The 11694-nt window shown below is 37.5% G+C and overlaps 1 protein-coding gene across 1 annotated transcript; it reads right to left on the reverse strand.

The window, feature by feature from the left end:
- Positions 1-937: 937 nt before the first annotated feature.
- LOC104223068 (uncharacterized) lies at positions 938-4785 on the reverse strand. The gene has a single exon (XM_009774418.2). The coding sequence runs from the start codon at positions 4135-4137 to the stop codon at positions 2488-2490; it is 1650 nt and encodes a 549-aa protein (XP_009772720.1). The 5' UTR covers positions 4138-4785; the 3' UTR covers positions 938-2487.
- Positions 4786-11694: the final 6909 nt, after the last annotated feature.

Below are 11694 nucleotides of genomic sequence, written 5' to 3' on the forward strand. Positions count from 1 at the left end.
CTCAATTAATAGCTCCCCAAACTGTAGCCTATAGATATCTTCTTATCTCTTCAATTTGTCGTCTAAAACATTTTTTCTTTTTTTCCTGAAGCGCCAAATATCAACTTCGCCAATTCAAGCCTAAATCTTCTATACAACTCCAAAACTCATTCCGTTCGCGCTCCTAAGTCACAAATCACCTCCCGCAGCTAACCGAACCATCAGAACTCACATCCGAGCCCTCTAACACATAAGTCAACTTCCGGTTGACTTTTCCAACTTAAGCCTTCCTAAAAGAGACTAAGTGTCTTATTTCTTACCAAATCCTCTCCGAACTCAAACTAATCAACCCAATCACATAAAACACGAATAACAAAGCATAAAGAAGCTGGAATGGGGGAAACAGAGCGGTAACTCATGAATCGACTGGCCGGGTCGTCACAAATGCAAATAAGTTATGCTAGTGATTTTACTAGTAATTTGTTAAACCAAATCTTGCTAAACCCGTTAAGCTTAGAAAGGTTTGTTAAATCACTCAATTTATACTTTATTAATTGCACCGAAGTCACTAAATTCTTTTTTGTAAGGAAAAATCACTCAATTTTACCTAAATATTCTCTCTCTGCCCTCAACTGAAGAACTTGAAGCTCAGTTATGCTCCTTTAATGGAGGTCGAAGCTTACGACCTACATGATCTTTAGTCTTTACAACTTCACCTTCATCTTAAAATTTATAATACTACCCTCAAAAATGTTTATTAAATAATCATATGAAAATTGATCTAGTGTATTGCTAGAAAAGATTAATTGCCGGAATACGGGAAAAATAGAAAAAAGTAGGAGTCTGTAACGATTCCCATGTTGGAATCGTCATGAATTAAGCAAAGGAAAAGAAACAAAGAAGAAAGCAAAATTTTAAAGAAGAAAAGCTTAGATTTTCATTTCAGATGTCTCTAACTATAAGGAAATATTACATTATAAAGCTAAAGAAAAGGACTTACTGTAATTTTAAAAAGTCAAGGGACTACTATGTAATTAATAGAAGTTTCTATCAGTCTAATTCATAACATTCCACCCTCCTTTGGATCAACCTTGTCCTCAACGTTGACATAGAAAACTGGCAATGGAAATTGACATAGACATTACTGCTCAATGGAAATTGAGAAAGACATGACTGCTCCAATGACACTTGTGTCTGAAGTGCAACTAGAGAAATCTACGATAACAAAAAATGTCACCCATGACATCTGAGTGGAATTTCTGGTGCCATTCTGCAACACTTTCACGCACATAGCAACAGCCTCGTCATCATCACCATTGTCAAGGAAAATTGGAGAATTCAAAACTTTTTCAATATCAGTATAGTACTGAGATGATCTTCCACCCCTTGGATCCATAGTGAATCCCACTTCATTACTCACCACAATGTAATTGGTCCCATCAGTTGTGTACTTTGGAGGAACACTCAGATGCCATGTCTCATAGACAACACATCGCCCTGCAAAGCTACCATCACCATCGAGCGAAACACGCATCTGTGTTATGTTCACATCATTGACGTAATATTGCTTTGCTTTAGTTTTTCCAACACTATCGATCTTGCTAACTTCAGCTTTCAAAAAATTTAAACAAGTCATGGAAACAAAACCAGCGTCTTGAAGAAGGAAGTCAACAGAGTAATCATTGCAGGCAAAACCCAGAAGAAACATAACACACCAGCTTAGCAATGAAATCACCAACAGCGAATACCAAGACCTTTAAATGGCTAGCTAGTGCTAATGTTGTTCCATCATTCCCCAATATGAACATGTTATCTATCCCACTCAAGAAATCAACTGGTCCAAAAATGGAAAGCATGACAAGCATAATCACTAAAAGACCCAGCAAAACATTAGTTGTTGGTACCTTGTATTTTCTTGTCTGATGGCTAATGGAGATGATGACAATACTATAATAACCAGTTGTTATAATCCAATCCTTAAAACATCTCTCAAAGATACCACAAGTTGTTATACTAGCTCTATCCAAAGCTAATACAATCAATAATATCTATAGTAGTCTTCGCCCCACCAAGTTTTTAATCCAATCCCTTCCAAAGCAAGGAATTTCTTTCTTGTAGAAAGATGACCCATTTGCTACATAATTGAGCCCTGAATTAGCTTTGAATATAATGTTACTTTTTTGCAGAGAGTTATTATATGCAACTGGTTTGAAAAACTTCTCATTTACGTCATTAGTTAAACCCTTCACATTGAGCATATTAAGGCAAGCATATTGAGAAGCAAGATCTGAATGCACAGAATACCTCAATGGTACATTGCATTGATACCATATCAACCACATCTTCACACCATCCCGTGAGAATCCAATTCCACCCAGTGCGAAATGTAACAGTAGAAATATAGCACCCACACAAAGTAAGCAATTCTCTCTAAATTTCATCTTCACAACCTCAATCTCCTCACTCAAGTACCCTGCAATGTTGAATTTTAAGTTCAGCCTCACAAGCTCAATCACACAATGATTGAAGCTTATCTTTGTTCTGATTATAGGGGGCTGAAAACGATATATACTCTAATAGTGCAGCCACAATTTGAATTTGATATACTGCATTTAAGGTTTCAAACATCCTCAAAATCATAGTAGTCAACAATCTGACTACCTGTGCAACACCTGCTCCTCTGTAATACCCTTTGGGGGACTTAAAGCCATCACATCTTCCAGTTTTTTGCTCAGATAGATGGCGTACACCTCCCGACCAATCTTGGTGTATCTTCACTACTCTTTGAACATTATACATGAGTGAAATAAGATATGGTACAAAATCTGTGTCTACTTTCTTTATCAATTGAAACCTTAAATCTGCCTTATTCTCAAAGGAAATTGTTGGCTCTCCACTCACATAAGAACCACTTAACCATGATGCAAAGTCACTTAATTCTTTGTCCAAGCACACAACATCTTTGACTTCTGTAAACGCTAACCTAAAAACAGTGTAAGACCTATCATCAAATGGATCTGGCATGAGCACCTCATCCAACTTAGATGAACTAGCAGTTGAAAGGATGGTTGAAGGTGCAAAACCAATTGAGACCAAAATAGTAGCATCAACTTCTGGAATTAACATAGAACCACTCTTAGATATTTCTTTTGCCCCCCAACTTTGTATATCAGCAAGAGGAATAACACCTCTGGTAGGTACGACTTTTTTAAAATGAAAAGGATTGACAGGAATTGAGGAAACACTATTGTCGGATGATACTATACCTGTAGAAGAAACAACACTCATATATTTTTCTATTAGCTCTCTCATATCATAAACTATTTTATTGTCATCGTAGGCCATGAAAACTACCTTTACCCTCCAGGCCCTAAGCAGAAAGTCACTCTCTAGCTCAAAATCCTTGTTAAATGTTGGACTATCATTCTTTAGGTCACATACAAGGATCGAAAGTTCTTCAAAAGTCTCCCCGACTCTTTGAGAACATTTATCAAACACATAGTTAACATATTCTCCTATATTTTTATCAGTTTCATATTCAATTTCTAACAGTCCATCATCACCCGAATTATGGCTCAAAGGACCAAAGGAAACATCCTTATTCCTAAACTCCTTCATAAACCATGTTTTGTTCCTTTGAGAACTTTCATCGAACATCTTTCCCACCTTATTTACTGCAATTTCAGTACCACTATCTTTCACATCCTTTAGCATATTCTCTTCCCTTTTAGATTCAGCAATCAAGATCTCCTTAGAGACAAAGTTCTCGGTCTCATAGAGCACTTCATAGTCTTGGCCAACAGTAGGAACCACAAAGGATTCCTTGTTATCAAATCCACACTGCAGCTCAACCTCATTTCTGTGAGAACTTATATTAAACAGTTGGTCCTCCACCAGGATTCCTTCCTTCTCATCTTCTCCTTCCATCTGTACCCACTCAACATCACCATTACAAGAATCTTCTTCTTCCTGTATAGCTGTCTTTAAGACATCGTTCTGGCGAGATGATATTCCAGTCATTTCTTCCTTAGGCAAGTTCCTTCGTTTGTGAACATACTTCATACCCACTTTCCCGAAGTAACCAAAATGGTATTTGTCAAAGAGTATTCTGTGATGGTACATGCCGCGGGTCTTTCCTCCACTGCCAAAATGTTTCATGTGTTTTCTGATACGGCATGGCAGGCACTGACGTATGCTCTCGTCTTCCTATTTTTCCTGAACCTACTCGTCACTGTCTGCTGGTCTCTATGTGTAGGAGCAGCCCCAACGGCTGTCACTGCCACAATAGAACCATAACCTAACCGAACGAAATAGAAACCTGGATAGTTACCGTCAAAATGGTAAGTATATGGATTCTGGTAAGAGTAAGCATTTGTGGGTGAATCGAGATAATTCTATCCTCCATTCGTTGGGTTAGCGAATCCACCAGTGAAATCACTACAGGAATCTCGATAAAAACTTGGATTTGCACCAAGATACTGATGATATGCATACAGGTCGTCGGAAACCCGCTGCTCATACTTCGACCGTTGAAGGTTATACTGATTTTCTAAGTTAAGGGAAGGTTCTGAAATGATTTTGATACCATTCTTCCATATACCGCAGTTTTCTGTTCGACCTTTTCATAAAAGCTTGAATATGTTGCTCCAACTGATTTGAACCTGTGTCGGGCTCTGACATTAACATCGATGAACAGCCGAGAATCGTCGGCTCTGATACCAAATGTAACGATTCCCATGTTGGAATCGTCATGAATTAAGCAAAGGAAAAGAAACAAAGAAGAAAGCAAAATTTTAAAGAAGAAAAGCTTAGATTTTCATTTCAGATGCCTCTAACTATAAGGAAATATTACATTATAAAGCTAAAGAAAAAGATTTACTGTAATTTTAAAAAGTCAAGGGACTACTATGTAATTAATAGAAGTTTCTATCAGTCTAATTCATAACAGAGTCTAATTTATAATTTTCCTTTTTCAATTTCACAATACGTTTAGGGTGTAACGCTACTAAGGCTATTTAAAGATTTTCCGTTGGTTATATTCTGCTGCCAAAAGCAGTTGATATTAATTAGAGATGCTAGTTTTCTTCTTCTTTCTTACTCATTCTCTGGATGTATTATAGATTCCTCTATAATCAAGATCTATTCATCTTTATAAAAACCAGAGCTCTCGTATTTTATCAACCACCATTATTGCCCTCTCTTTTTTAATAATACTAGATGAGGAAAGGCCCCTGTACGGGCCCAACATTGCAGTCATAAAGAAGAATTAACTTAAATAGCCGTTTGCCCAAGTACTTAAACTTAATATTATTTGTGGCTTGAATTATTTCCTTGTATTTTTAGGAAACTCATAATCCTTATAGGTTTAAGAAAATCCATTGTCCTAATAGATTTGGGAAAGGAAAACCTATAGTCCTTGTCAAATTGGGAAACATTTCTCTTATAGGTTTGAGACCTTTTGAGATCTATATATAGGGGTTGTAATTGGGGATTCTAAATATTGTATTGTGCTTTTCTTCTCATTCATAGTGAAAAACTCTCTACGTTTTTGCCCCGAGAATTAGGCTTAGCCGAACCTCGTTAAATCCTTGTGTTGATTTTTATTCTCTATTTGCTTTGTGTATGATTGTGTGCTAGTTAACCCATGATATTCCGCAACAATTGATATCAGAGCAAGGTTCGGGTTTCTACATATAATCTAGGGTTAAGATGTCTTCATCATCTTCAACAAAGTACAAAGTAGAGAAATTTGACGGGGGTTCTAGTTTCAGTCTATGGAAGATTAGGATGAAATCGTCCCTAGTCTTACAAGGGTTATAAAAGACAATTGATAACCCTTCATGAGCGTTACATATAGTGCGATCTTCATGAGCGTTACATATAGTGTTCTTCGGGAAATTGCTGAAGAAACTTCTGCAGCAACAGCATGGAAGAAGATGGAAGATCTGTATTCTATGAAATCGCTAGCAATCTGCCTCTACCTGAAAAAGAGGTTATACAATCTCCGTATGAATGAAGGTACACTTATTAAAACTCACATTGATGAGTTTAATTCAATTATAATGGACCTGAAGAATATGGATATCAAAATTGAGATTGAGGATCAGGCCTTGATTGTGTTATGTTCTTTACCACCGTCTTATGATACTTTTGTTGATACGCTGCTATATGGGAAAAACAGTATTTCACTAGAAGATGTTAGTAATGCACTAAAATCTAAAGAGTTGAAAGAGAGCTTTCTAAACAGCAGAATTGAGGGCGAGGGTCTTGTGATTAGAGGAAGAACACAACAAAAGGACTTAAGTCAACCGCCAGATCAAAGTCTAGAGCAAGGAAGCAACACTGTTATGAGTGTGGGGAGCAAGGTCACTACAAGAGGGATTGTCCTAAGCTGAAGGAGAAAAGAGGGAAACAGAAAATAGATAATTCGGCAAATATTGTTGACACTAGTAATAATTTTGATGATAGTGACTATGTAGGGGAAGTCTGTGCTGTGAGTTCTAGTCATGGGCAGAATTTTTGGGTTCTTGATTCTGGTACTACTTTCCACATGTGTCCACACAAGAATTGGTTTGCAACATACAAGCAAATTAGTGGGATTGTCTATATGGGATATGATAATTCATTACCAGTAGAGGAGGTTGGTAACATCAAATTGAGAATGTTCGACGGAATTATAAGAAACATTGAGTGTTGGCATGTTCCTCGGATAAAGAGAGATTTGATTTCTCTTTCGACTTTGGATGATCAAGGGTATAAATTTCACTCCGAGAATGGAATACTTAAAGTGTGTAAAAGGCTCATGGTACTCATGAAGGGTAAAATACATTCTAAATTGTATCATCTTCAGGCCAGTGTAGTTGAAGGGGAAGCTGTTGTAGCTTCTGGGAAACTTGATCTGAATCAGTCTCAGTTGTGGCACTTGCGACTTGGCCATATGAGTGATAATGGATTGCCTTTGTTGAGTAAGCAGAATTTGCTTAATGGGTATAAAAAATAAGTTTTGAATTTTTGTGAGCATTGTGTGTTTGGTAAACAGACAAGGGTAAAGTTCATCAAGAAGGCCGAGCACAAGACCAGAGACAAGTTAAATTATATACACTCTGACTTGTGGGGTCCAAACAGAGTTCCCTACAAGAGTGGTGCCAGGTATTTTATGACTTTAATTGATGATTACTCAAGGATGGTGTGGGTGTATTTTTTGAAAATAAAAGATGAAGCATTTTCGACATTTGTTAAATAGAAGACGATGGTTGAGAGGCAGACAGAAAGAAAATTAAAGTGTCTTCGAACTGACAATGGATTGGAATTTTACAATTCTAAGTTCGATAATTTCTACAGCAGTGAGGGTATAGTGAGACACTACACTTGTGTCGAACACCACAACAAAATGGTATTGTAGAACGTATGAATAGAACTCTTTGTGATAGGGCACGAAGCATGCTTTCACACTCATGTGTTAGCAAAGATTTTTGGGCTGAAGCAATCAATACAACTTGTTATCTGGTCAACAGATCTCCATCCACAGCTATTAAGTTCAAAACTCCTTTTGAGGTATGGTCCGGTTCGCCTGATGATTATTCAAATTTAAGGATATTTGGTTGTCCTGCTTATGCTAATGTGAGGGATGGAAAACTTGAGCCGAGGGCAAAGAAGTGCATATTTCTAGTATATGCAACTGGAGTGAAAGGCTATAGGTTGTGGTACACAAATCAAAAAACTCCAGGGCTAATTATCAGTAGGGATGTAACATTCAATGAATCAGCCTCACTGGACAGTCTTAGGGAGAAGGCAATAACAGAAACAGATCGTGGTGTCAGTGAACACATAGAGCTAGAAATTGAATCTCCACTAACTCAGCCCAGTAGTTCTAAAGTAGAGGAAGTGGAGAAGGTGAAAAATATTGAGCAAAATGATAATATTGATGCATCTGCGCAACAACAACTATATAGCATTGCAACAGGCAGAGAGAAAAGAGTGATCAACCGACCGCAAAGGTTTGCAAACGTAGTTGATGAGAATCTTCTTAGATATACGAATCCAATGGGATTTGCTTTGGCAGTTGCAGAGACCGTTAATGCCTTAGAGTGTTATAGCTACTTAGAAGTTATTCAGAGTACATAACCAAATCGACGGATTAGTGTTATGGCTAAAGAGATTGAGTCTCTTAAAAAGTTTAGGCGTTGCCTAGACTTGGTTGATGTTTGCGGCAATGGATAGAGCCCTTGCGAGGGCTGAGGGCAAGGTAGAGAGACGTTGTTCCTATTGATGAAGAGAATTCAAGCCAAGGGGAAGATTTGTTATTTGTGGCTTGAATTATTTTCTTGTATTTTTAGGAAACTCATAATCCCTATAGATTTATAAAAACCCATTGCCCTAATAGATTTGGAAAAGGAAAACCTATAGTCCTTGTCAAATTGAAAAATATTTCTGTTATAGGTTTGGGACCTTTTGGGATCTATATATAGGGATTGTAGTTGGGGATTTTAAAGATTGTATTTCCTAAAAAAATTGTCAAATTGGGAAACCTATAATTCTACTTTTTTTGTGCACACTTTCATTTGACTAAAAAAGATTAATAATTTTATCGAATGAGAAAAGAACATTTGAACTGAGTATTTGCGTGCGTGCAGTACTCTGTACAAAAATAGTCCAATCAACAACGACATAGTGCAATTAAAGGAGAGTTGTAGTTGGAAATGTGGGGTCCACGTGTATCAACGAGGACACAATTTGTATTTAAGAAATACAAACAATGTAGGAATTTTCATGAAATGATATATATGTTCTTGGTCGTCCAAAATAATCTCTTCACTCTTTTATTTAATAGAAATCTCTTCAAACAACAACAAACCCAGTGAAATCCAACAAGTATGGTCTAGAAAGGATAGTGTATACACAAACCTTACTGTTACCCTATGAGGGTAGAGAATGTTTCCGCTAGACCCTCGGTTAAGGAACAGAAAAGGAAGCAATAAACAAACAGTAGCAATAACAATGTAATAGGACAATGAAAGCAAATGGCTATGTAATAACTATAATGACCCGACCTATCATTTTAAGAATTTACGCCTTGGTCCCCTATTAACTGCATTCCCTGTGTTGGTTTCTGCTATTGTGAGTTGCCGGGAGGAATTATTTGGAGTTTCAGAGAGTTTTGGGACACTTGGTCCCTAAATGAGAGCTTAAGTTCTGAAATTTTAACTGTAGTCGGAACAGCATGAAGACGGTCTCGGAATGGAATTCCAATGGTTCCTTTAGCTTCTTTGGTGATTTCGGGTTAAGGAGCGAGTTCAGATTATGTTTTGGAGGTCCGTAGCTAATTTAGGCTTGAAATGTAGAAAGTTAAATTTTTGAAGTTTCCGATTCGATAGTGAAATTTTGATTCGAGGGCCGGAATGAAATTCCGGAAGTTGGAGTAGCTTCGTAGTGTTGAATGAGACTTGTGTGCAAAATTTTAGGTCATTCGGACGAGCTTTGATATACTTTTTGATCAAAAGCGTAATTCGAGAGTTTTTGGAATTCTTAGGCTTGAATCCGATGTAAAATTTGTGTTTTGAAGTTGTTTTGAGCGTTTTGAAGATTGGAACAAGTCTGAATGATGTTTTAGGACTGGTTGGCATGTTTGGTTGAGGTCTCGAGGGCCTCGGGTGTGTTTCGGGGTGGTTTCGGATCATTTCGGGCTGTTTTGCAATAGCTGAAGTTGGTGTCTGGTGTTGTTCTTCGCGTTCGCGAAGAAGGATTTGGCTTCTGGGATTTTGTACTTCGCGTTCGCGAAGAGAGCCTCGCGTTCGCGAAGAAGGATTTGCCTTTTGGGATTTTGTTCTTCTCGTTTGCGAAGAGAGCCTCGCGTTCGCGAAGAACAAGAAATTCTGTTGCGTAGGTCTTACTTCGGAGACTCATTCTCTCAATCTACAATGAATTTGGAGATGATTTAAAAGCAAAAGTTGTAGATCTTTGAATCTAGTTTCTAGATACATATTATAATAGCCATTTGGAATTGTGTGCAAAACGTTATGACCATTATACTAGAGGTTGTCCGAGAAGAGTTTGGAAAATGATTTTTTTGAATTTTGTTCTTCGCGAATGCGAGAGGATGACAGTGAACGCGAAGAACAAATCCTGGGCAGCAGAATAAAGTCCAAACTCGTATCACTCTTCCATTTTTAGACCAAGGGAGCTCGGGTGAGGCGATATTTTGAGAGATTTTCAAGGAAAACATCGGGGTAAGTGTTCTTAACTCAATTTTGATTATATTACCTGAATCCATTGTTGTTTTTAACATTCAACTAGTGATTTAGGTTGGCAAAGCTTGAAAATCCTCTTTGATATAATTCAGGATTTGAGGGTCAAATTGTTGTCGGAATTTAGTAATTTTGGTATGGATAGACTCGTGGTTGAATGGGCGTTCATATTTCATAACTTTTGCCGGATTCCAAGATGTGGGCCCCGCGAGCGATTTTTGAGTTAATTTAGGATTTTATTGGAAAAATTAATATTTTCATATGGGATTGATTTCTATAGTTTTTGTTGACTGTATCGAATTATTTTGGCTAGATTCGAGCCATTCAAAGTTGGATAATCGAGGAAAAGGCCTACTAGTGGATTAAATTGGAGCAAGTCGAGATAAGTATTTTGCCTAACTTTATGTGGGGGACTTCCCCTTAGGTTTTGAGTCCTCTATGCTAATTATAGTCTGTGCACGCGAGGTGACGAGCGTGTGCTCGGTCTTATTTGTGGGAGAATTGCCCTTTAAGATTCTTAGGTTCTTATGTTCATTATGTGGAAAGTATCCCGTTACGGTTGGGTTTCCTAATTGCTTAAATTGCCTCCATATGCTCCATATGATGTTATTAGCTTTCCTCTAATTCGTACGTGCTACTTGACCCTTAATTGCCTTAATTGAAGTGATTGCCTTCCTTATGATTTTGATACCTCTTGATTGTGAGTTCCTCTATGACTTCGTACAAATAGGTTACATGTACAATTATTGTGCTAACCGGTGTAGTTATCATGTGCTTATTATGCCTTGTTGTTTGTTAAGGTCATCGTGTTTCTCAGATATTTCACGACCCTTATTATGTACTTATTGTTTCCCTAGCCGGGATATTGTTGTTATACTATTGTTCCCTTGCCGGGATTCTTTTTGGTTGGTGTTGATTTGTTTATTGGGATCGTGTTGCACGACGCAACAATATTATATTTGGATCGGGTTGCACGCCGCAACAATATTATATTTGGCTCGGGTTGCATGCCGCGACAATATTATATTTGGATCGGGTTGCACGCCGCAACAATATTATATTTGGATCGGATTGAACGCCGCAACATCATTAGTTGATTTGGATCGGGTTGCACGCCGCAACAGTACTATATGATTTGGATCGGGTTGCACGCCGCACTAATATTATATTTGGATCGGGTTGCATGCCGCAACAATAAAGAATAAAAGCGAATATAGATTCTTATGGTGAGAACGAGAGTAAAAATAAGAAGGGTGATGCTGTGCACTTTCTGTTTGCTCTGTTTACTTGTTATTAACATTTCAAGAGTATTAACTGCTTAGATCTATTTACTGTTGTGATCCTTTGTGTTATAAACCATAGTGTTTTCAATACTTCGCTGTATTTATATAAAGCTTTCAATATTTCAATTTTCAATAATTGTGATACCTTTAATTCAATTGGCTGCTCAATTAAATCTCCTTGGAACGTC

This window comes from Nicotiana sylvestris, chromosome 8 (assembly GCF_000393655.2).
Source record: "Nicotiana sylvestris chromosome 8, ASM39365v2, whole genome shotgun sequence".
Lineage (NCBI taxonomy): Eukaryota > Viridiplantae > Streptophyta > Magnoliopsida > Solanales > Solanaceae > Nicotiana > Nicotiana sylvestris.